Below are 25873 nucleotides of genomic sequence, written 5' to 3' on the forward strand. Positions count from 1 at the left end.
CCATAACCCAGACATGTGCCCTGACTGGGAATCGAACCAGCCACCCTTTTGCTTGCAGGCTGGTGCTCAGTCCACTGAGCCACATCAGCCAGGGCTGCATACCTATTTCTTCAGTGAATGAGTGAATGCACTCCAATAAACACATGGCATGTCACACAGGCACACAGGTCTCAAGAGAGCCATTTAACCAGCCATGGATGTGCCCACCAGGCGCACACGCAGACCCGCGTGTGTGTGCGATCCAGCGGCACCCACACTCACCCTTGCAGCTCCCTGTTCTCCCACCATCCCTGGGTGCCCACCATCTCTGGTCCGCTTCCTCCTCTTCAGTTCTCGGCAGCCCGCTCATTACCCGCCAATCTGCCAGTTCAGCTGAATCTGGGAAAGCTGGGGCTGACTGCACTTTTCCCCAAGCACCCAGATGCCCCTGGCATCTGTCGCGCAGCCGTAGAGCTGGAAGGCCCAGAGAGAAACGGCACCGAGCCCCTGGCCACAGCGCATCAGCGACGGCACGTGCTCCCTGTCCAGCCTGGCTTGGAGGTTGCCACGGTGGGGGAGGAGACGGCAGCTACTGGCTTTAACAGGAGCCCCAGCCCGAGTGGGGCCAGGTGGTCAGCTGGCTGCATGAGGGCCCCACGGAGGAGGAGGGCAGGTTCATCCAGCCTTTAGCCTCGGGATTGCCTGCTGGGTGAACGTGAGTTCCTGAGTGTGGCCACACCGGAGGTGTTCTGCAGACGGGACTTGCGATGTGTGTGCTCATTTTCCACACACGCCTAGTGCCCCCGAGTGTGTGCAACCTGCCTGGGCACACGCGACTGAGTCTGTGTCTGGGAACTCAGCCATCTCTGTGAACCCGTGTCCCCAGGCGGCGGGACTGGCTGCCTCGGGGCTTCCCGAGCGCCGTGAATGATGCTGTCTGAACGTTGCTGCACCTGGTTGTGTGCGCGGGCCTGTCTGCGGCCACACTCCGGGGGGCCCCCTGGCCCCAGGATGGTGGCATTGGGTGTGGCCGTTCCTCGTGTTTGTGTGGGTGACTGTGCATTCGCTCTGTCTGTGTCAGCGGCTGTTTCCTGGGCGGGGCTGTAGGTGGCTAGGTGGGTGTGAGGCTGTGTCTGGTTGTGGGCTTGGGTCTGGGTCCCGCTCTGGCTGCCTCTGGTTGTAGGTGTAGCCGTGTCCAGCTGCGCCTGAGCTGTGTGGGGATGGTGGCCACGGCGCACGTGGGCTCTGGCGAAGGGCCGTGCACGAGTGGACAGCTGAGCCAGCTTGCAGTAGCCCGTGCGGCTGGGCTTGTGTGTGTGTGACTGTGTGTGGGTGTAAGACTGTGTCCGAGTGTATCTCTGTGTCCACGTGTAGACCCATGTTCACGGGGGCACTGTGTCCATGTGTGTGCCTGAGGTCACGTGCATGCCTCTGTCCACGTGTGCGGCTGTGACTGTGCCCAGGACTGGGCCTGAGCCTGTGTGGGCACCTGGGCTCACACCTGTACGCCTGCCCTGGGGCAGCAGTTCCTGTCTCCGCCTCCCTGCCCCGCAGTGGCAGCCACGCACCCACAGCAGGCCGCCCTCAGGGCCTGGCAGCCCCCCTTCCCCCTCGCCCTGGCCCAGCCCCTCCCCCCAGGACCCCGCAGCCTACCTGTGGGCGAGAGCTCGGCCACGCTGCCAATGTAGGGGCCGTGCAGGAAGCGGGGCTCGCTGTCGTTGATGTCCTGCACCTTGATGATGAACTCGGACTCGGGCTCCAGAAGGCGGTTGGTGGCGCGGTCGCGAGCCTGGGCCCGGAGCGTGTAGAAGGTCTTCTGCTCGCGGTCCAGTCTCTCCATGGCGTGGATGTCGCCGGTCAGCTCGTCGATCAGGAAGATGGTGCCTGCGCCCTCGCCCGAGATGGTGTACTTGATGGCCCCGTCGCCCTCGTCTGAGTCCGAGTGGATCTGGAGAGGCAGGGAGACAGACGGGGTGGAGGGTGGGAGGAAGCTCCTCTCGGCTTCCCCGCCTTCAGTCCCGCTGGGGGCCCGCCCCTAAGCGTGTCTCTTCTTCCACACACCCAGCCCTCTGCAGAAACACAGAGGCCTGGGGGGCCGTGCCGCACCCCAGTCCGGGCCTCACGGTCGGGCCGGGAACGTTGCACCAGCGGCTCTCCCTGCTCCAGCCCTACCCTGCGATCTACCTTTGCCTCTGCAGCCGGAACCCTCGGCCTCAGGGGCAGATCTGAACACGTCCCCCGCTGCTTGCGACTCTTTTATGGCTCCCCACTGCCTTTACAAGGAAGTCCAGAGCCACCTCCACACCAGTCGGCTCCAGCCGCAGGCACCCTGTCCTGACTGCTCTGCCTGCTGAAGCCCTACTCATCCCGCAGGCTCCGTTCAAATGCCGCCTCTTCCCCAAAGCTCTCCCGGATCTCTGTTCCCCAGCGCCCTCCGAGATCTCTGCAGCACGCCACGCCATCACGGTCACGTTCAGCTTGCAGGGTGGCTGTAGCCAGTGCTTCTCCCACCTCCGGTGCATGCCAATCACCCAAGGATCTTGTTGCAATGCAGATTCCGACTCGGTGGGTCTGGGAACAGGGCCTCGGCGTGCATTTCTAACAAGGTTCCAAGCCGCTGTCCAGTCTCCCTGGGCTCCGCACCCCCAGAGATCAGGGCTGAACCTTACTCATCTCAGTATCTGGACAGCCAGATGCAGGGCTGGCTTGGCACAGGATGGGCACAGGGCATGGAGGGGGAGAGGAGAAAAGGGGGTGCGCACTGAAGGGGCACTCCCTACGTGCTAGGCGCCATGCCGAACAATGGACATATATATCTAGTTCAGCATTCTTTATTTAAAAGAAAGTACTAGAGTAGGCTTCACCTCTGATGTTATAGATTTATTTTCTGTGTTCTCCTGAGGATTGGAGAAGTGGGGTGATTGGCTCAGTGGAGGAACTGGCCTGGTCTGCAGCCTGGACGGCTCGCCCCATCCTCCGGCCTCCCAAGAGGGGCCCAGAGGGAGGAGGAGGCGCGACAGCCTGGCCTGGGCAGCAGCAGCACCTCCCCGGGTGTCTGCTGCACCTCTCCGAGCCTCAGTCGCCTCCTCGGTAACACACAGGTCATAGCAGCACCTCTCTCCCAGAGGTGCTGGGGGGTAATTGAGTTGACACCACACAAGGCCCTCAGCACGTGCCCGGCAGCACATGACAAAGTATTTAACAGCCAGCGGGGCATGGGGCGCTGTCCACAGAGTGGGGCCACAGCAGGACCCCGCGGGGCCAGGCAGGCACCTTGCGGTTGCTAGAGCACAGACAGGTCCGAGGGGCTGAGGGAGCTGGGCAAGGGGGCGGAGGGACACTATTTACTGCAGACTTCTTCACTATCTCACCACCCGGCGCAACCACTCCAGTGTGCACGAGCTGCAAATCAGCCCTGCCTGAGCTGAAAATCAGCCCTGCCTGAGACGTAGTAAGTGTCCAACAAATGGCAGCTACCAAACTGTTACATTCTTGCTAAATGTCAGCCATATATACCTGGGATTGAATTGAGGCACTCACAGGCTCCAGGTCCCAGGCTGTTGTCACCGCCCAGAGATCTCCCGGGCGAGGAATCAGCCAGTGGACTGTTCTTCCAGAGACACCCGAGCCCTTACCCTCCGATGCTCAAATCTCCGAGGCGGCTCTGAGCAAAGGAAAATGCATCCCAGGAAGCTGGCGACCCTGGGTTGGGTCCCCACTCCCCTCTAAGCTCCCAGAGAGACGGGGTGTGAATGAGAGAATCCCCAAGTCCCCTTTCCAGCCAGGATGCCGCGTCCCCCAGCCCACACAGCAGGATAACAGGTGCCAATAAAGTTGTCATAAACGGGGACGAAAGCCCACCCCCTGCCATGCAGGAGGAGCCAGGGAATAAATTCTGCTGGTGGAACTTTGTGTCTGAAAGGTGGATTATAGAAGTGCCATTTGGAAGATTGAATGGCCCATAAACATTTTCATATTTCATTAGCCGATTAATGGGCATCTCTCTCTTTTTGGCGAGTCTGCTGATTCTCAGCAGAAATTGCGGGGAGTAAATGGAGGCGTCTGGTGGAACCTTTCTGGGTCCCCATCCTATTATAGATTGCCCCAATTAATGCCTGTCCTGGGCTCCACCAAGAAGCCTTCTTCCTGTCCAGTTACTGTTAATAGATTTCTCATAAGTGGCTGGATTGTAAAAACCTCATAACTCAGTTTAATGCCCCCAATAAAATTATCTCAGAACGGCGGCCCTGAATCACTGGCAGCGCGGGGAGATGAGACCTGTCTCTCCTGTTTGCTGTTTATGTTTTTCCGCCACGTCTGCCCAGGGGACGCAGGGATAGGAGAGGGTGGCTCCGTTCTCTCCTAGAGTGCCTGAGCCCGCGTTTCCAATCAGACCTGCCATCTGCTTGCTTGCTCCATCGGCACACACTTCTGAGCAGTGCGCGGAATACGGGCACACCTCGGAGACACGGCGGGTCGGCTCCAGACACCGCAATACGGTATCGCAACAGAGCGAGTCACAAACTTTTTTGATGGTGGAGGGTCTTGCCTTCGATTTGTAAAAAAGACACAGCATCGGTGGAGCGCAATACAGCCAAGCGCCGTAAAACAAGGTGTGCCTGTAGTTGCATTTGGGGGGATGCTGAACAGCTATAGCGTTCGTCCTCATCACGGCCACACGGAGCACTGTTATCCTCCCCTTTCTCAGATGGGAAAGTGGAGGCCCGGAGAGGGGAAGTCATTTGCTTGGTCACACAGACACGTGGGGGAAGCCAGCTCCTGACACCACGACTCACAAACATTGTGACCACGGGCTTGTTCGTTTTACCTTTCTGGGCTCATTCTCCCACCTGAGGAGTCAGATCAAGCCCTACCTGGTGCAGGTGTGGTGAGGATTTTACATGAGAACGTGTAACGTCTTAAATACTCTATAAATGGGTGTTTCCTTCTCCTTCCTCCTCCTGGGCCTCCCTCCTGTCCCTGCAGCCCGCAACATCTTAACCCAGACCCCGGACAGGGGTGCCTTACAAGTGAGGAGTGGGGAGGAGGGATGGGAACCCAGAGGTGAAGTCATCAATGTTTTTCCATGAAGAAGGACACAGAGGTCACGCTGGGGCCCAGGGGCTGCCCACTGGGGGCTGTAGGGACAGACAGGGCAGGGCCGGGAGCTGAGGATTCGGGCGGGGCTGGGGCTGCCGGCCCTGCTCACCCCGGTCCTGGCCCCAGAGTGAAGAGGGAGGGTGTGTGGGCCTATCTCAGGAGCATATTTCTCGAGACTCACAGCGAGTGGAGGCTGGAGGGTGGTGCTCTCGTTCACCGATCCCCTGGCACAGGGGAGTCCAGCCTGCGGCCCATGGGCTGCATGCTTCTCAGGACAGCGGCTCAACGCAAAACTGTTAATTTACTTAAAACCTTGTGAGATTTATTTTGTGATGGTGCGTTGCAATGTATTTAACGTGTGGCCCAAGAAAGCTCTTCTTCTTCCCGTGTGGCCCCGAGACGCTGAAAGGTTGGACACCCCTGCGTATCACACATGTGTCGCAGGCCTTTGCAGAAATCTGATGTCATTTCACCCACACACGCATCCCCATTTTCCAGGCGAAGAGATGAGACGGGCCCTCACCTGCTTGCGTCCCGTGCAGGGGTGGCCCCTCTGCAGCCTCTGGGGAGCGGGTTAGTCCACTTACAATGTCCTGGGCTAAGAGGGGCCGGGGAGGAAGGGCTGGACCGAGGGCCAGTCACAGGGCTGCACAGCTCGGGGAGAGGCCCTGACACCTGTCAGTGGTGGCCTCTTCAATCTGAGCCTCTAGTTCATCACTTGGAAGAGGACTTCGAGTCACAGATCAGGAAAGGCGACAGGCTTTGGCTTTAGTACTGGCTGAGCGCCAGCCTCAGCTCTGTCACCGGCCTGTGGCACAGCCCACGGTAAGAGGACACCCTTGTCTGAGCCTCAGTTTTCCTCTCTGTAGATCGGACATTTTCCAACACACTTTAAAGGTTCATCAGATCACGTGCGGAAGCTCTCGGTGCATAGCAGGTGCCCAGTGCAGGTTCGACCCCTCTCCCTCTCCCACCCGAGTCTCAGGGGAGTTTGGGGGCCGCTCAAATCCTGACCCACCGGAGACAGAGGGACCATTGTCCAACATCTGCGTGGAGTCTTTTAAACTCAGCGTGTTTCCTCCTTCAGGAAGTCCTCTCGGATGCCCTCCCATCTGGCCAAAAGACCTTCACCCTGCTCCATTGCCCCGCCCTACGCACACTCCCCTGTACCACCTCAGTGCTGCACATCTGTCGCCCCAGCTGTTCTGGGCCTCAGGGGCCCGGGGCGAACTGTGGTTACTCTGTGGTCTGAACTCCCCCAGCGCGGCATGCCCTGGTGCCCTGACAACGTCTGCACAGAAAACACGGAGGAGTGGGGAAGTTGAACGTGTGTGTGTGTGCATGTGTGCACACAAGAGTGTGAGATCACGAGCTCCTTGAGGGCCCAGCACATGGCTTTGTTTCCACGTCCTTGGCATCTGGCGTGGGGCTCGGTGCCGCACACGTTGAACGAATGAACAGTGAAACACGCAGCCGTCATTAGAATTCCCCAGAGGGCTCTGCGGTTTCTGGAAGATGCCGTCACTCCGTTAAGTCCCAGGGACGCACGCGTTCAGAGGGGCAGGGAGTCACTGGGCGGCTTTCCGGACTCTTCACTGTGACCTCGCTGATGTCTCAGAGTAACCTGGGGAATTGGAGATTGTTCTCTCCCTGTCGCTCAGGTCGGCGAACTGAAGCTCAGAGAGGGCCGTATCCTGCCTGAAGTCACACAGCGAACAAGAGGCGGCCCCAAGGCCTGTCTGACTTCGTGTCTCAGGTTCTCCCCGCTGCATCAGGTGTGGGCAGCCCCGGGGGAGACGGCCCCCCCAACTCCAGCCCTGGACCATAAACAACAGGCAAAACTCGGGAGCGAGGGCCTTTCCCCGGGGGGGCCGAAAAACAGGATTTATGAGGCCGTTAATTACTTCCTCCTAATTAAATCAAAATTAAATGGGAACAGAGGTACGTTTCCCTTATTAAAGACAATTAAACGGACAGTGCGGCAACGCAAATAAAACGAGTCCAGGATTTAAATGGAAAGCAAATCAAATAAAAAGCCTCTCCCAGAATAAGGGGTCTGTTCACGCCCGAGCTACTCGTAAACCAGGAGTTCATCAATTTTCTTTAAATATTAGCAACTTAATTAAATCTGCTCTCCTCCCCACTTTAATCCTGCTGTATATCTAAAATAGATCTCACCGCCCACAGGGGCTGGGCATGAGTGCTGACCCTATATAATTCTAGCTTAAAAAAAAAAAAGAATTAAAAATCCTACAAAATCCACAACCAGCTGACAGAAGCCTCGGGGGAAATTACAGTTCAGGAAAGGGGATTAGTCAATGTACCCAGATTGTATGGAAATGTTGGGAGGTTGCTTTAAGGGTGGGCCTTGCGAGGAGGAGGAGGAGGAGGAGGAGGAGGAGGAGGCGGCGGCGGCGGCAAGGGGACAGGACAGCGGAGGGAGGCGGCGGCAAGGGGACAGGACAGCGGAGGGAGCCGCTGGTGCGGGGCCTGGGCGACCACCCCTGGGCCCAGCGGTTCCTGCGGGTGCCGGCAGGAAGGAACCTGGCGGTGAGGGATGGAGGCGGCGGCTGTAAAATAGGTTACCGCTGGGGCCGGGGTTCACTGGAGATGCTGCTGTTGCTAAGCTACCTTTGGAATTCGACAAGGACGGATGCTCCCTCCCCGCGGCTCCCTGGGGCAGGGGACCCAGAAGCAGTGAATTAACCGAAACCGTGGAGAAGTCCTTTCTCCCTGAAGAGCGAGAGCACAGTCTGAGTGTGCGTGTGTGTGTGCGCGTGCACACACAACCAGCTGCGAGAGAACAGGATTCGACCAGAAAGGGGACAAGTGGTTTTCAAAAGCCCAAGCCCACAGTCCTAGAGTGAGGGGTGGGCTGGGGACCACCTCCCCTGACACACACACTTCGTGGTGAAAAACTAGGACATCGGGTTGCCAAGAGGCTTTTGGGGTCTAGAGCAGGGTTTGGCGTGCCCCTGTAGATGGTATCTCACGGTGGCGGAAGTGCCAGGCGAGACCTGCAACTTAAAACTACTACTGAGCACGTGCCAGGCGCTCTTCTAGGTTCCTGACATATGCCAACTCATTGGCTCCTCATCACACCCTTTGAGGAGGGGCTAGGAACAGCCTTCCTCAACAGAAAAGGAAACTGAGGCCCGGAGATGTGTCACACGACGAGCCCAGCGTCACCATAACAAGCAGCGGAGCTGGGGTGTGGCCCTGGCCGTCTGGCTGCAGCTGGCCCCCTGAGCCACACGCTACCCCGCCTTTCATAAGAAAGTGGGCTTTGCACAAATGTTTGCAGAGAGGAAACTTGCCTTTCCTCCCTGCACGGAGTGCTTGTCTGGACGTGGCCTTGAAGGCGAGAGAGGAGGGGCACTGGGTGCAGACGACGACGAAGGGGGAGGCCGACAGGGTCGGGACAGCAGCGGGGATGCCGGGAGAGGTCGCTGTGAGGAGGAGGACCCCCGGGGCTGGGCGCCGTGCTTGCGTCAGAGCAGACGCTCACACAGAATAAACCACCCGGGCCAGGCGCGGGCCAGGCGTCAGGAGATCTGGTCAGTGCGTTGACTCTGTCACCATGTTACTGGGGCCTTGGTATGAGGTTCTCTGCCCCTGGCCTCAGTTTCCCCATCTTACAAGGAAGGGCGTTACGAGGGCCTTGCCATCACTGACGGGTTGTGGTTCTAGCAGATGGGGTGGGGTCGGCTCGTGCTGCTGCTAGGATAATGGGGGGACAGAAGTGGACAATGGTGGGTAGTCAGCCGTTTCTTGGGTCTTTGCAGCACGTGGGTGGCTGGGGGGGCCTTCTCTGAGCCCCGGCTGCTGGGCAGACCCCAGGGCGGGGCTGCCTGAGACCACCACAGCCATTTAGGCAGAGGTGTCCGGGTCCTTCCCTGTCTCTCAGGGGTTTTCCAATGTCCTTCTCCCGGGGCCTGGAAGTTGCACAAAGGTTTGGGGAATCAGGCGGGGACTGGCCTCCAGCACACACAGGTTCAAGTCCTGGCCAAGCCACTTGGCCCCTCTGTGACTTTGCCCTCTCTGAACTTCGATTTCCGTGTCTGCAAAAGGGAACAACTGTTTCTCTTTTGCACTTTAAGAGTTAAGTTCTTCAATAGGAATAATGAGAAAACAATAATAAACAAGCAACCGGCCACGGGCAGAACACTTTATGTGCTCGGTTCTCTTCTTCAATCCTTCCCCCAGCCCTAGGGAGCGATCTCTCTTAGCCCCACTTTTGCAGATGAAGAGGCTGAGGTCCAGAGAGGGTGAGGCAGTGTGGCTCATGGGTTAGCAGAGCCAGGCCTCTGAGTCGGGCGTGTGGCCCCAAAGCATCCTTCGCCACCTCCCCATTAGCTGTTGTCTAGCTGTGGGGCACTGGTTCCCCCTTCCCGTCCCCACACCCCGTTCTGCCGGACCACCGTCTCCCTGCCCTGGCTAGGAGTCGGTGGCCTCAGGTTCTGCCATGGGTTTGCTTGAGCGGGGCAGGAGCCTCTCTGAGCTCCGTCTGGGAAATCCTCCCTCAGGTCAGCTGTGGGGACCGACTTCAGCCACACGTGTGGAGGGGAGAGTAGCCAAGGGCCGGGGAGGACTGTGTCCAGACGAGATGAGATCTGGGTGTCCTGCCGGGAAAATCACAAGGCTAACATCGAGGCCTTCCTCCCGTCCTTGTCCAGGGTCGCAGTCCCTGAGCCCTGAGCTCGGCAGCTTGGCCAGTCCCCCAATTCTCAGACCTGGATCTTGGCGCACGGGAAACTCCAGAGCTGGTCTCTCCCCAGCTCTGCTGACCCGAACTTCCTGGAAAGGTGCTTGGCCTTAGCAGAAGCCAGAGAACTCTCCCTGGGCACCACCCTGCCTCTCACGCCCTACAAACACACCCTCCCTCAACGCCTCGACGACCAACAGGCCTTCAGATAAGCCGGGCTCCTTCAGAACTCCAAGTCTCTGCATAGGTTACGCCCTCTTTCCCATTAGGCGGACGAACTCCTACTCATACATCAAAACCCAGCTCAGGTGTTTTCTCCTCCATGAAGCCAACAGATACCATGTAGTAGATGCCTACTCAGGGCCAGGTGCTGACCTGGGAAGTTTTTTGTGCACCGGGGGTGTCTCCGCCACTCCGGGGAGCCCCCACATGGCAGAGGCTGGATCTTAATTGCCCCTGCCTCTCCAGCATCCCATCCACGAGAGGCTCGGGGAATGAATGGATGAACGAAAGATCTCAGCTCCTTATACTCCCGAGGGCACAGGTCTTCAGCCACATTAACCATCAGGGTTTACAGCATTCATTCACTCACTCACTCATTCAATGAACAGTTTGTGGGCAATGCCTGCATCTGCCACCGGGGATTGATGGCGAGGGAAACAAACACAGTCTAAGAAGAAAGATGCACATTAAATGCATAATCAAACAAACGCATGCATAATTAAGTGTTATGGAGGAAAGACAGGGCTCTCCTAGCCTGGTGTGGAAGGGATAGCTTCCCTGACAAGCGGCGATGGAGCAGGGAGCTGAGCGTGCATATACAGTAATCAGTAGGAGCAGGGGGGAGCAGCAGGGGGGTGGGGGACAACCTAGGCAAAGGGGCGGTGGCAGGAGTGCTTGGGGCATCAGGGCAGTCAGAGGGCAGCAGGGCCCTGTGGAAACTCGAGGGTGGGGCTGGGTCTGTGGGGGCAATGGGATGGAATTTGGGGTTGTCCCCGAGTGCACGGGAAGCTATTGAAAACTTTAAGCCGGGTGCAGAGAGTATGTGTAGGACACGCTCAGACCTGCACATTTGTCTCTGCATTCTAGATACCTCTAGCTACAAGGCGGACTGGGCTTACCTACCAGCACTCTTAGAGAAGGGCGTGGGGCCGGGATGAAATTCGAGTGAGCGCCCCTGGTGTCTGCGGCAGTGGGGACCAGGCCCTGGCGCTTAAGGGGTGTGTGTGTTGGAAGGGAACTGGAGTCCCTTGCATCTAGCAGTGAGTGCGTCCAGGGTCCTGGGCACGGGAAAGTGGGTGCGGGGTCCCTCTTTACCTTGCCCACGTACAGGGGCTCGGTGCCCGTGTACTCCTCCACCACGAAGAACTGATTCCACACCCAGCCACGCTTCACGCGGCCCGCGCTCAGCGCGCCGTCCTGCAGAGCTCCAGGCGCCGCCAGCGCCGGGGTGCCCGCCGCCCACAGGCGTCCCAGCGGCAGGGGCGGCGCTGGCAGAAGCAGCAGCAAGAGCAGCAGCGCGGGCGACAGCGCGGCTCCAGCCAGCCCCCGACCGGCGGGCTGCGGCCTCATGCTTGGCCTGCGCGGGGGTCCCAGGCGCATGGACGGGAGGCACCAGGGAGTCGCCACTCGGGTGGCACCACGGGGCGGCGCCACGTCACATGGTGGCCTCAGCGCAGCCACCGGGGCGCCGCTCCAGACGGAGCACCCGGACAGGCCCGCGCCCCTGAACGCCACCCAGGCGCGGGGGCGCCTGGCTGGAGGGGGAGGGGGCGCGGCCGCACCCCGGGCATGGACGGCCCTGGGGTCCCCGCCCGCGCCCCCCGCGAGCCTCCGCGGCCGGGTCACCAGGCAGCGCCTCCACAGCTCCCGAGTGCGGTGTGCGCCATGGTCCCTGCGCAGAGGGGCGCTGGTTGGGGCCCGCAGATCCTTGGGTCCTTAGCGGTCTTGGGGCGGTTTGGAGCAGGAGCCTGCAAGAGAAACAAGAGAACATCAGAGCAGGCTCCATGCGACGGCAGGGCAGGCGGCGCCTCTCCGTAGACGGTAGTCACTAATCAAACACATACAGTGTGCCTGGCGCCGTGCGGGGTGGGGCAGACACAACACTGTCGGGACCGTAGTGGTCCCTGCCTCCCTGGGACCGTAGCGAAGTAGTCCTGCCTCCTCCCCCACACTCCCCGGCACCCTTCCTTTCAACTCCGCTCACACACTTCTCCTCCCCTGCCCTCCCCCAGACCCCTCCCCCAGCTCCTTCTCAGCCGTCCTCCACCAGCCCCGCGTCCACAGGAGCAGGGGCCCTAGGAGCCGCTTCGGCTGTCCTGGTCGCCGCCTCTCCAGCGCAGCCCACCGCCTAGAAGGCTCTCACCCCAGGGAAGGAGCAGGCCCTTCTAGAGGGGCTCCTCAAGAGCTCCCAGGGTCTGGGCCTCCTGGGCGCACAGCGTCCCGCACCCACGCCACCACCCACCATTCGCGTGGGCCCACAGCAGCTCTGAGAGCCATTCCGTCCTAAACAGTAGCTGGGGGAAAGCCCTTGGATCTCACGCTGGTCCCTCCGCACCCCCTCTCAGGGGCAGGCACCCGAGGTCCAGAGGGCCTTGCTTGGAGGTGCCCCGTGTGACTTGGGGCAGGGTCGCCACACCCCGGACCTTGCCTTGGGTGTCTCCACATTCCCCAGGAAAACCTGCCTTTCCCAGGGTTTGAGACACCCCTCCTCCCCTTTCCTGGACCAGCGCGCAGTTCCCAGATCAATCCATCTCTCTCCTTCCCCCTCCACGAGATCCTGCTTTCGGCAAGAAAGGATCTGAGGGACTAACTCCTACTCAAGCAATAATGATGAATAATGGCTTAATGTGGGTGTTTACAGGGGACAGCAACGTTGCGTTCGCGGAGGAATTTCAGGCACTGGGAACAGTGAATAGAGGTGAGGGGCTCAGTCCCCGCCCCCCCCTCCCCCCTCCCCGCCCCAGCCAGCTCAGCTCAGTTCAGCTACTTAGTTCCTCTCAGCTTCCACTCTGTGCCGGGTTTGGGCAGGATGCCTGAGATACAGGAGCTTGGTCTAGCAGGGTGGGAGACAAGACCCCCAGTAACCAATGCCAGGCAGCAAGTGATCAGGGCTATCAAAGGGGGTGCAACCTGAGACCTACAGGGCTTGGGGAAGGGAGTGGGCCCAGGCGCCTGGAAAGGACAGGTGGGTGGGAGGGAATCAGGGCTACTTCTTGGAGGAGGGGGCATCTGAGCAGGTGGGAAGACAGGTATGGGCATGCCAGCAGAGGTGTGTGTGTGGGCAGGCTGGGGGTGGTCTGGCCAGTTTGGGGGGTTAGGGTGGGAACATGAGGTGTGTGTCTGGCTGGGCAGAGGAGGTGGAAGGACTGACCTGGCCCCCAGCCACGCCCTCCTGTGGACAAGGGAAGTGGCTGGAATTTGGGGGCAGAAGAATCCTCCTGGGCAATTCTCTTGCCTTTATTCTAACTCACCGTCTCATGGGGAGTCACAAGGGGAAGTCGGTGTCTTATACCCATTTTGCTTGAGCACTCAGTGCTCTTGCCCAGCCGTGGCTCCAGAATTCCTTCATGGGAGGGGCCTGGGGGTCGGAAGTCATCTGTTGCAAGGGGAGGGGGCGAAACCTGCCTGCATTTCAGGGCAGCCGCAGTGAGAAAACACCACGAGTCCACAGGGAAGAGTGAGGAGTCACACGTCCTGAGCATCCTGCTCCCTCCTTTCTGGGCCCCTGAACTCACAGAGGTCTGGACCACTGCTCCCCTGCTGGGAGCTCCCCCAGGTCCCCTGTCTCAGTCCCCTCACCCCCTCTGTGGGGCCTGGGCGTGATGGCAGAGCCACGGGGTGTCGGCAGGCCCTCCCCCACCTCGGTGGCCCCGGTCGCAGTCCCGGAGCTGTGCTGCTTGCTACCTCTGGGGATCCGGCTTAGATTCTCCACATTATGGCCTGAGCCGGTCGTAATGAGGCTGGAGTTATGGGTGAGGAGGAGGCACTGCTCCGGAGCCTTCATTTCCTGGAGCTTATGACTTCCCTGTGCGCAGCGGGAACTGTTCCCCTGACTCCGGCAGGCAGTTCCAGGGCCCGGCTGGGCCCTGCAGGGATGCGGAGGGGAGGGGCTGGTGGGAGGGGCTGCACGGGGCAGGGGGGTGGGGGGGAGTGGGAACAAGAGGACCCCCCCAAGTGTTTGCAGGTCCCCACTGTTGCTCCCCCTAAGAGTCATTCATTCATTCATTCATCAAACATTATCGTCTTCTGTAAGTGGGGAGAGAGAAATGCATTTCATTCATTCATTCAACGTTCTTTAAAAACAATTTCTCCGTGTAAGACAGCAAGATGCAATAAGCTTCATATCAGGAGGGAGATGCATTTATTCGTTTATTCTTTCTTCAGATATTTACCAGCATCTCCCTGATGCCAGCCCCTGTGCTGGGCACTGGGGACAAAGCAAAATAAAGTTCTGGCCCTGGTGGAGCTGAGCTTCTGGTAATAAAGAAATGAAATCTACAATATAATTTCAGGGAGTAATAAGTGTTGAGAAGCAACATAAAGCAGGGAAAAGGGAGGAAGAGGACGATGAAAGAGCTGTGGTGGGTGATGTTACAGATAGAGTATCAGGGAGGGCCTCTCAGAGGAGGTGACATTCATCAGATCTGGAAGGAAGAGAAGGAGCTGGACAATGAGCGGTTCCACGCACAGAGGGAACAGCATGGGCAAAGGCCCAGGGCCAGGTCAGGTGGGACATGGAGGAGGACGAGCAGTTTCCATTTTACTCTGAGTGTTTAGAGAAGCCCTTGGAGGAATTTTACACGCTGGAAACCATAGGAGACTGAAACCGTTGGTGCACGGCCGTAAGGGGCTTTCACGATGTGAGGCCTTGACTTCCAAGGCCCGAGCGCAGAGGCTTGCAGAGCAGGGACCACATCACAGAGGACGTGGCACTTGAAGGGGAAGCACAGGCAAGATTTGCACAGGTGGAATTTGGGGTGCTGGGGAGGAGAGGGAGCTCTCTGTGGAAGCGCTGCCTGGGGCAAAGGCTTGAAGTCAAATCCCACCTTAGAAAGGGGCAAAGTCTGCCCTGGCTGGTGTAGCTCAGTGGACTGCGAACCAAAGGGTTGCTGGTTCGATTCCCAGTCAGGGCATATGCCTGGGCTGCAGGCCAGGTCCCAGTGAGGGGCATGCGAGAGGCAACCACACATTGATGTTTCTCTCCCTCTCTTTCTCCCTCCCTTCCCCTATCTAAAAATAAAATCATTTAAAAAGAAGAAGAAGAAAGAAAAGAAAGAAAGGGCAAAGCCCAAAGGTTGCACAGCTTACTTGGTGATGGAGTGAAGCCTGGAGCCCAGGCCTCAGGCTCCCCACAGTGCAGGGCCCTTTGGGGTGTGGGGAAAAGATGCCTTTCTGGGAGAATGCGGCCTGGAGCTCGGGGACACTCGCGGCAGGATTAGGGTGGCTGCCTCTCAGGCCCCGCCCACCCCCTTGGCCAGGCACCCATGTGCTGGGCATGTTCTGTCCTCACAGCTCCCAAATCTCTTTCCCACTCGGGCTTTCATGCCTCAGCCCACCAGGTCCTCCCTCGGGCGTGTTGGCCGGGTTTCCTGGCCACATGCCAACGCTCCACCGCTCTGCACAGCTCTGCCGCAGGCACGCCGGCCTCCTCTCTCCCTCCCTTCCCTTCCTGCTCCAGCTGCTTTTCCTGAGTGGGTGTCAATGACAGGACCTTATCCTGGCATTCAGAGTCGCTCAGGGGCGGCTGCTGCAGAGCCCTGGGGCTGCTGCCTGGGCCTCGCCAGGAGATCTGGGCGTGTTGGAGGTGTTCTCTGGGCTGCAGGGCTCAACCCACCGCACGGGCGTTTAATCCCAAACGGTATTAAAAACCGAGCTCCAGCTAAAGCCAATACATGTTACCCTGCCTACTCTGCAGCCTCACCTCCTATAATCCTTGTGCCCTCGGGTCCACCTACATGCATGCGGTTCCCACGTGTGAGCTGGCGTGTGCCTGCAATCACAGATGTCAGCGTGTGTGTGTGCATGTGTCTAGTGCACGCTCACTCATTCCACAGATATTTGTGAGGTTCCACTCTGTGCTGTTCTCGGCATAGTGGAAAGAAACAGGTAGAGTCCTTGACCTCGCAAGTCCAGAGAGGGACACAGACAATAACCAAACAAACAAGTAACATGTCAGTAGATGCTGAGCGCTGGGAGAGACACAAAGCGGGCTAGCGGGCATAGGGAAGCTGGGGCTGGGTGGGGGCTGGGGTGCTACTTCAATAATTCAAGCAAGAAGTAAAGGTGGCTTGGGCCCAGTGGGATCATCGGAAGTGTGAGAGGCGAGGCTGAACGGACGGATGTGTCGATGGGTCAGCAATGACCATGCCTGCAGCCCGAGCAGCGGGAATTGTATCCGGCTGAAGACAACCGTGGGCAGAGCAGATCCGAGAAAATCGGGGACCCTTTGGGTTGCGTTACAGTCAGGATTTGGACACGTTACACTCAAACGCCGGTTAGACATCCGCTGGAGAAGTTGAACGGACAGTCGGGAGCTGGAGGGGGAGGTCCTGGCTGCAGAGGGGCACCTGGGGACTTGGACAGTGTTTAGAGCTGAGACGGGATGAGCTCCCCAAGGAGTGAGCATCGATGGGGAGGAGGTGCAGCACCGCAGCTGCTAGAGATGGGGAGGCGAGGGGGAAACAGAGGAGACCTAAAAAGGAGAGGTGGGGGGAGGGGGAGGGGGCAGGGCACGTCCCGGAAGCCAGCAGCGGCAGACAGGGCTGTGAGGACGGCGGCGCCGTCGGCTGTGCTGAGTGCCCTGCTCGGTGGGTGCCCACGTGTCCAGCTTTGCCTGTGACAGTTCCACTCTGCATCCGTTGTCCTCAAGGAACTATTAATAGTGCCCCGCCCCCTTTTGCTCCCAGTGCGGATGACAGATCATACGGTCACCCCCGAGACGTAAAGTCAGCTGCGGGCTCTGAGCTGACCATTGCGTTTAGCCACACAGAGGCCACCGGTGGCCATGAGGGGAGCTGCTTCCGTGGGGTTTGTGTGGGGTTGACGGCAGGGGGATCAAGAGAGGCCGGGAGGAGAGTGGGCGGGGCCCTACGTGGGGGTGAGTGAGAGCCTCTCTAGGGATTTCCGAAGGTTGGGTTTGCCTCCCTGCCTGGCCCCCACGTCTACCAGGCAGGGAGGGCTCAGGACAGAGGCTGGGGGCATGCATGGGGGTCCCAGGGATGCCACCAGGGCCGCTTCAGCTGCGTTCGATGAGTGGGCAAGACCCCCACCTCTGGGCCCCTTCCTCCACCCTCCCCACGGCTCCTGCCTCGGGACTGGGCCAGACTCACCCATAGGTGCCTCGGCTGTGTGACAGAGCGCCACCGTCCACCAAGGACCCATGGCCCCTGAGTCCCCAAGCAGAACAGGGGCCGTTCTGTCCGCTCAGGCTCCTGTGACTGACTCAGCCGAGTCTCTGTGTTGCTGCCTGGAGCTATGAGCTTTTCTAGGGAGCTGGGAGGAAGGGATTGGTACCGTCCGCACCCTGCGGTGTGCTCTCCTGCTCTGCAGCTCCCTCACAGCCCCGGGGACGGCGGGTGGGGGGGGGGGGGGAGAGGAGATTCCCCGCAGCATCAGGCTCCAGGAAGTCCTTGATGGCTGGCCATGCTCAGGTCCCATGGAGGCGGGTCCCTGTGGTGGGTCCACAGAGTGGGCAGGGACACTGCGGGAAATGGCTAGCCGCTCAGCATGGACACCAGCCCCCGTGGCGGTGGAAGCAGGTTGGAGAGGGTCCCTGCTGAGCCAGGCATTACCCCTTTGGGTGCTGAGACACGGGGAGGACAAGGGGCCTCTGTGGCAGCAGGGACTAGGGAGACCAGGCTCGGGTGGACTTTGGGGTGTTGGGGCAGCAGCTGCTTAGCAGCTAGTGAGGACGTGGTGCCACAGGCATCCACTCTGGGCCGGACACGGGGAGGCGAAGACACAAAGACACGATCCCTCCCTCTAGGGGCTCACCATGTCGAGAGTGGCAGCCTTCACTCAGGATCTACGGCACACCGGATGTGTGCCATTTACTCATTTATCTATTCAATGAACATTCATCGAGCTCCTACTGTGTGCCAAGCCCTGTGCTGGGCCCTAGGCAGGGTTGGTGTCTTAATAAGCCACGGTCCCTGCCCTTCTCTGAACAGGCTTGTGGCCAAGTCACCAGGTTCTAATGAGAGAAATCTCGGCAGTCACTCATTTATCCAGTGAATCAATGTCCAGTGAAGACCTGCTGTGCACCAGGCCTTGTGAACCACACACACGCCAGCAGACGAATGGGAGAAGCCGATATGTAAAAACAAACTAACTATCATAAAGCATGAACACAGGGACAATATAGGAGAACCACGTGCAGACATAAAGGCTCAGAGGAGCTCACGTCTAGCTGGGTAACCATGGGGGGCTGCCTGGAAGAGGAGCATAGGAGGTGGTCCCGGAAAGGTGAGGAGAATGTGGCCCTGGGGAGATGAGGCAGGGAACTACGTGAAGAAAGCAGAACGTGAGCAGAGGAAACCCTAGGAGACACAGGAGAGCGCGCAGCCTGCCTGTGTTTCACGACGTGTAAACGAGAGGGATGGGAAATAGAAAAAAGGGCAAACAGCCAGTTCGTTCCCCAACCCTCCCTTCTTGTTTCAGTTCACCCTCAGCTGGGTCCTGTGCTTGGCCCCTCCCTGGTAAAGAGGTTAGTCTAAACCAACAGGAGCCACCTGCCTCCCCACCCCATCCCAGTGATTGTTTAGCAAGTGTCATGTGACACAGTTATGGCCAATGAAATATAAAATAACCATCTCCTTTAGTTCTCCTTTAGTTGGGGAGCTTCTGGGTAAGCTTTTTACTTTTTAAAACAGGATGCCTTGAGACGAAACTTTGTTTTTCGAATGTGTGAAGAGGTGAGGGCTGGAGCTACAGCAGCCATTTGGGGACAATGAGGGGAGCCACTCCAAGAGGCCAAAGGAACCCATTAAGAAAAGATGGAACAATCTGTGTTTTGATGATGCTGTTGAACAGCTGCAATGACCTGCTTTGGGCCCGGAGGGTTCAGCTCCAGCCCTCACTCCCCACAGACTCTGTGCCCTCAGCCCTGAATGCCCTCAGCCCTGGCTGGGTCTCCCTCTGGGTTCTGGTGTTGTCTGGGAAGGAAGGCTTCAGGGGGACCGAGGCCATGCCCATTTCTTCCATCTCTCCCTGCTCCTTCCCACAAGCACCAGGCAGAGGCCAGCACAGGGCTGGGGCCTGCGAGGGACTCAGGACCATCTGGCCTCAGACAGATCTGGGGAGCTGCTCGGGCAACATGGCTGTGCTCCTCACTGAGAAGCTGCCAGCCTGGCTGATATGCTGTGACCCTGTCCGCGCTCTGGGCATCACCGCCACTGCCCACACCATGTCCTTCCAGAGTCAGGGCTGAATGGCCAGCATGTCCTTCCTTGATTTCTCAGCACCCTGGTGCCATCGCTGCCAAGGCTGTGTGGCTGCCAACTCAGTGGCTCCAGGCCTCTCTTTGTCATCTGGCTGTCTCCCTGGGGACAAAGGAAGGGCTTCTTATCCTCTCCATCCCACATTTGTTTCCCAGCCTCTCTCTCTGCCAAGACCGAGGAGCGTGGCTGGGCACAGGAACCACGGGGGAAGACAGAGCAGGAGGGACTTTGTGGTTCGCCCAGGGCTTCCCATCCCTGCCTCCTGCAAAGTCCCTGCTAATCTCCCCAGCCTGAGTCTCTGGGGCAGAACGGAAGGAACGTGCAGGGGACCTAAGACCGTGGGATGGGGTCCAAAGCCAGAACAGAGTTTGAGTCCAAGTGCATTGTTTGACTGTATGCATGATTTAGGTAATTGGCTCCATTTCTCTGAGTCTCAGTGTTCTCACCTGAGAAATGGGGAGAACAGTGCTTCTCTCCGAGGGCCGAGGTGAGAACTAAAGGAGATGACACATGTGAGGCAGTCCTCAGTGTTTGGCAATCGATGTTCGCTATGGCAGTGATAACGACTATTGTTATTATGACTGTTTCTGGTCACAGATACTCCTGGATACCATGCCCAAAGTATTTGACCAGGTAAAAGGGGTTCACGGGTATTTGTCTCCTCACTGATTTATTCATGCATGCATTTATTTAACAACTGCCAGGAGACGCGCCTCGCCCCAGGGAGAGTGGAAGCTTGTACGGGGCTTGCCCCGTGGTTGCCCCCTGCCCTGGAGCGAAGCTGGTACCTGGGGGGAGGGAGAGGCAGGAAGAGGCAGTTAGGTCTCTCGTTCATTCATTCGTCCAGTCACTCCCTCCACCCCGCACGCTGGCTTGGCATGCACACGTCACGTCTCCATGCCCACCTGGCTCCCAGCGCTGCCAGTGGGAGCGGTGCCTGGCAGTCTGGCTCCCATCTGCCCCGTCTGGGTCCCAAGGGCACTGTGCCTGCTGGATCCCGAGCCCAGCGCTCTCTGCGCTTGGCTGCTGCCGCCTTCTCCCCGGGGGGGTAGTTATTTCTACAAGCCCAGTGCTCACCCCCAGTGAGCACCCCCAGGCCAGAGAGGACCCCAGTGTAATGATACAGGAGCTGCTGAGGGGTGGCAGGATGCTGGGCAGGGGCACTTGTCTCTGCCCACCTCTCACTGCCCCGCCCCTAGGGGGACGGCACCAGAGAGCACGCCAGTGATGGCCTCAGTGTGCCTCGACCTGCACGGGCACGTGTGTGCCTGAGCACGTGTGTGTGCATCTGTATCACTACTGACATGTTTAGGGGCAGCACACATGTGCTCTGTATCCCAGCACCTAGAACATCTCCCTGCACGTAGTAGGTGCTCAGTAAGTGTAGAGTGAGAATCTGCCTGGGCGCCTGCTCCATTCGGGCTTATGGGGTTTACATCTCTGAGTGTGTCTGTGGGTGGGGCCAGGATAGAGACGCCAAGGCTCTGGGTTTGGTAGCTGGACCACTAGCGGGGGGGTGCAAAGGCGGGAAGTCATGGGAGAGGGGATGAGCAGAGCGGGGGCCATACACACCCCATATACACGGGTACCCCATCTGCAAAGGCTGCTCCCGGGCTCCCAGTCCTGCCCCCATCTATGCTGCCAGGTGTACCTTCATGAAGCCGGCTCAGTCTGGAATGTTCTCCCGTTTAACATCTTCCCCAGCTCCCTTCCCCTTTAAGACAAAGCCCAGACTTGGGCCTGGCATTCATTAGCTGCCATTCGCAGCCACATGGGGTGGCTCGTGCTGTTTCAGACTCTGCACATAATTGTTTGAGGTGGGCACTGTTATTGGCCCTCATTTTGTACATGAGGAAACTGAGGCACAAAGAGTTCATGTGACTCGCCCAAGGTCACACAACTAGTATGTTGTGGAGCCGGGATTTGAACCCTGGGCTGTGGTGTCCAAAGCCTGTACTTGTAGCCACTGCCCACGGAGCTGCTCAGGGTCCTGCGAGGTGTGGACCTGCTCACGGTACGTTACCGCCACTGCATCTCGTCATGGACCCGTCTCTCTGGGCCAGTGAGCCTCCCCCAATACCCACTGTTTACTGCATTCGTGCCTCTGGGTGGGCCTTTGCTCCTGCTGCTCATTCTGCCAGGAGTGCCCTTCTCCCCCGTCGCCCCACCTCCCACCCCACCCTCCTCTCAGGGCCCAGGCCAGCTGCCCTCTCTTCTGTGTATCTCTCAGCCTCCTCCCCGGACCCCAGTGAGCTCGCCCATCTGAGCCGGGGCTGGGAACCCGGCTCCCCTTAACCTGGTCTCAGCGCCCTGCCTGCGGGCTGGGAGCACCGCCACGCCGCTCTCTGCTCCTCAGCTCACACATCCCTGCGGCACTGGGGGCGGGCCCCACGGACTGTGTGAGTGACAGACGAAAGGGCGGACAGAGGAGCGAACGCAGGACAGGTGATGGAGTTGCCTGGCTACTGCCCCACCGCCTTCCCCTGGAACGCCTTTCTGCGCTGTCGTTTCCTCCTGCTTGCTCCATTTATTGATTCATCAAATATTTATCGAGCCCCTACCGCATGCCGGCACCGTGCTGGAGGCTGCGGATGTAGGAGTGGGCACATCAAAGGCCCTGCCCCTGAGGCCTTCCATTCTGTGTGCGTGTGCGTGTGTCCGTGTGTGAGAGGGGAATACATTCATTAATCCGATAATATCACGAGTAAGTGTACAATCACCAACGGGATCAAGTTGCACACAGAGAAGGCACGGGGGGCCCAGACGTAGCAGGAGACACGGCCTCACTAAGCACGATGGCCGTGGTCAGCGAGGGGCGAGCTCCTGGGAGGAGGGTTTCTGAGCTGGAAGCAAACGGAGGAGAGACACGCTGGGGCACAGGGAGCAGGACGTGCAGAGCCAGGCTCCGGGGGCTGCAGGTTCAGGGGCCAGAGCGCAGAGTGTGAGGGGGGGCGCTGCTTACAAGGGGCTTAAAGACTTTGGATTTCGGCTCGAGAGCAATGGGAAGGCACCAAAGGGTTTTTAGCAAAGGCGATGTGATCAGATTTTGCGTTTCTAAGATCACGGAGTTGGCCACTTAAAGAGCAAATGGCGGGCGTGCAGGACTGGGAGCAGGGGGCCGCGTGGAGGGTGGGGGAGGTGTCTGGTAGAGAGAGAGAGGTGGTAGCTCAGACCAGGGAGGCCATCACGGGGTAGAGAAGAGGCGACAGATTTGATACATTTAGAAAGCAAACAGGACAGGACTTGGCGACGAGCCAGACGCAGGGGATGAGAGGGTGCGCCATCAAGGATGGCTCCCTGGATCGGGTTCAGGTTGGGTTGGGTTGGGTTTTTTTTAGCTGACATGTGTTGATCACCTACTAAGTGCCAGGCACTGTCCTGACACTCTGTGTGCGTTCCCTGGTTTATTCCTTCCTGCTGTAACCCTGTCAGGTAAGTTATCGTCAGCCCCTCCGTGGTTTCGTTCCTCCCAGGTAAGAGTGCCGAGGCAGCGGGACACCGTGGGGCGTGTCCTCAGCTTTGTCCCTTCAGGGAGCCTCCTTGGCGGACCGTAGGGACAGAGGATGAGGAGAGCGGGGCAGGTCGCTCACACCAGGCCGATTCTGAGCCCGTGAGAGGAATGATAACATCTGTAGGGCTTTTACTGTGTGCCAGGCACGGTGCCATACAATTAGCTCCTAAGAAGAGGTAGCCCTCAGTTCCACGCAGGGCACCTCATATCAAGGATCGGATTGAATTCTCACAACAGCTCCTTTTCAAATGCCTATGACAGAAGAAGGGGCAGTGGCTCAGAGAGGCTGCGGGACTTGCCCAAGGTCACACAGCTAGTTAGCGGTGGATCTGAAATGCAAACAGGCTGTGGCAGGAGGAGGGACATGAGGACAAGCAAAGGGATGCTTCGTGGCTGCTGGGAGGGAAGGAGAGGTCTGCACTTGGCTGTGAGCATGAACCCTGTCCCTCCCCGAAACACCCCCAGACGCTACTTACTCCCGGCCCGAGTCCCCGCTCGAGGCCTGACCACACACGCAAGTTACAAACACACACACGTGTATGTGCATACTCACACACACGCAATGCACATCCCTTGGCTGCCGCTGCTCACCTGCCTGGGGGTGGTCTGCCCGGAACCCTCCACCCCACAGGCTCCCCCCCCGCCCCCCCCGCCTGTACCTGCCTCCCTGCCCTGCCCCCGCCCTGCCCGCCTGCCGGTGCCGCAGGCAGAGCCCGCTGTACATCATGTTGACAGTAGAAATTACATCCGGAGCTGCTGTTTTACACCGCGCCCTGTCAGAACTCACCGCAGCCCAGTGATCAGGACAAATTGAATACCATCCTGGCCGTGTCAATATTTATTCCATTTTACAAACGTGGCCGAATGGGGGGCAGGGCCCGCAGTGTTGCCAGCCAGGCAGCGCCCCGGGAGGCCCTTCTTCCTCTCACCTCCTCCTCCTCTCCCCCTCCTCCTCTTTCTCAACTTTTTTGTAATCAGTAAAAATTGTGAAATTCAACATTCATAACGAAAAGTGCATAAACCATAAATGCGGAGTTTAACAAAACATGATAGAATGAAACCCACGGATGCACCCTTTGATCAAAACCCTGAAAATCACCCCCCTTCAGAAGTGCCCCATTATGCCCCGCCTTGACCTTGACCCCCATGCCTCCCTCCACCCTGGCTTTGAGGACAACCCTCGCCCTGCCTTTCTTTCTAGCTCACCACCTAATTATGCATTCCTAGCGTATTAGTTTAGTTGTACTTGTTTTAGAGCCGATAGAGCTGGACTCATACCACACACACTCTGCTGCATCCTGGTGCATCATGGTCTTGAGATTTGGGTTCACGTGCATGCCTTTTCGCAGCTGTATAGTACTCCATTGCCTGAATACACCGCCATACATATGTCCATTGTATCCATTCTATTTCTTCCTCTTCTTTTCCCTTTTCTCCTGTTTTTCTTTCTAGTCAGTCTCTTCCTTTCCTTCCTTCTTCTTCTCCATTCTGCCCCCTTGGTTGTCTGTCTCCCATTGTCCTTTCTGCTACATCTGCTCACATATCTCTCTCTCTCACACACACACACTCAATTCCAGCTCCTCCATCCTATCGGCGCTTTGGCTGTTCTCTCTGAGTATCGTCCCCCCCCGACCCGGCTCCTGGAATACATAGTTCCGGCCAGAGGGATGGTCCCCCACCCAGAGTCCATTAAAGCTGATCTGTGCAGAGGACACCTGGGGACAGAGACTGGGGGTCATCAGCAGAGTATCCCCTGTGTATCCAGCTGTTACCCTGGCAACCTTGGGGAGGAGGCCTCACCTCTCACCCTTACCCGGACAGTAAAACACTCCCTTCTGGGCTGGGGTGAGAACTGGGTTGGCCCCAAGGGGCCCTGCAGCTCTCTGTAGGATGCACGAACGAGTGGGGAGGGGGCCCACCCTCAGCTCTTCTCGCTCAGAGTCTTGTGGAGCGCCCACCCTGGGCCTAGCGTCAGGTCTCTCCCGGGCCACAGCAGAGACCTCCAGCAAGCGGGCGGGGGTCCTTTTACGCTGGGGACCCTCCAAAGAGTCATTAGAGAGCCCGCTTGGATGCCCCAGGAGCACGTGTGACACATTTCATCTGTCTCCCTTCGTCCCTTCTCTGTCTTGGAGCTGCATTGATGATGCCCATATTCAGGGTAGTTAATTTTTATTGCAACCTGAGCAGATGACATTAAGGAATCTGTCCCTTTGCGGTACAGGAGAAAGCTCTCCAGGCTGGAAGGCAAGGAGACGAGGCTGAAGTTTGGCTTTGATCCAGCCCTGCTGGGTGACCTTGGGCAAGACCCCTCCCTCTCCGGGCTTCTGTACCACGGGAGGTCAAACTGTGGTTCCTGGGGATTGTCGGGGCGCCAGGGTCACACTGGCAGCATCACAAGGGGCACTTATTCAAAAACACATGTCCCCAGGTCCCCAGAGCATCTGACTCAGTAGCAGTGACAATACCAACAGGCAACATTTATAGGGCGCTTCCACGTGTCAGGACTTACGTACTTGATGAGCTTAAAATAAGAGGCCGTGTTTAGTAACCACGGCACTCAACACTTCACAGGAGTTACCTTGTTTCCTCCATGGCACAGCCTGTTTTCTTATTCTAATTTTACAGATGAAGAAACGGGGGCACGCAGAGCCACAGGAACTTGTCCAAGGTTACAGCCAGGAAGTGGGAACCCAGGACTCGAACTAGGGAAGTCTGGCTCCGGAGCCGGTCCCAAGTCTGGGAGAGCTCCCTAGCGGATCCTCAGGCTGGCTGGGGAGCCCCTCGGCCAGGCAGTAGGGAGGTCGTGTAACAGAGACCAAGCGTTGGGCACCTACTGCGAGCAATCCGTGTCCGCGGTCATTCATCGGGACGTATGGGACGCGCTCCTGCCCATACGCGGCCTGTGGGAGGTCTCCCGTCAGCACCCCCCACACTGTTCTCCGGAGACCGGCTTAGCCTCTCCAGTCATTGATGAAAACCAGAAACCCCAAGAAGAGGCGGCTCGCTCACCACCAGGCGCCTGGGCTCCAACCCCAGAGCGGTGGTCTTTCACCCCGGCACATTGCCTCCATTGCCCTACTCTGCCCTGCACCTTGTCATAGATGCCGGATCGCACCCCCCGACTCCGGGCCTCCACCT

The 25873-nt window shown here is 58.5% G+C and overlaps 1 protein-coding gene across 1 annotated transcript in view; it reads right to left on the reverse strand.

Annotated features, from left to right (window-relative positions):
* The window catches only part of CDH22 (cadherin 22), a 123430-nt gene that overhangs the window by 58700 nt on the left and 38857 nt on the right, over window positions 1-25873 (reverse strand). Inside the window, exons 2-3 of the mRNA XM_028524738.2 lie at window positions 11102-11754; window positions 1633-1927 (exon numbers count right to left, since the gene is read on the reverse strand). Coding sequence (XP_028380539.2) covers window positions 1633-1927; window positions 11102-11386 — 580 coding nt within the window. The 5' untranslated portion in view covers window positions 11387-11754. The remainder of the gene's footprint in view (window positions 1-1632; window positions 1928-11101; window positions 11755-25873) is intronic.

The sequence above is a fragment of the Phyllostomus discolor genome, chromosome 9 (assembly GCF_004126475.2).
Source record: "Phyllostomus discolor isolate MPI-MPIP mPhyDis1 chromosome 9, mPhyDis1.pri.v3, whole genome shotgun sequence".
NCBI lineage: Eukaryota > Metazoa > Chordata > Mammalia > Chiroptera > Phyllostomidae > Phyllostomus > Phyllostomus discolor.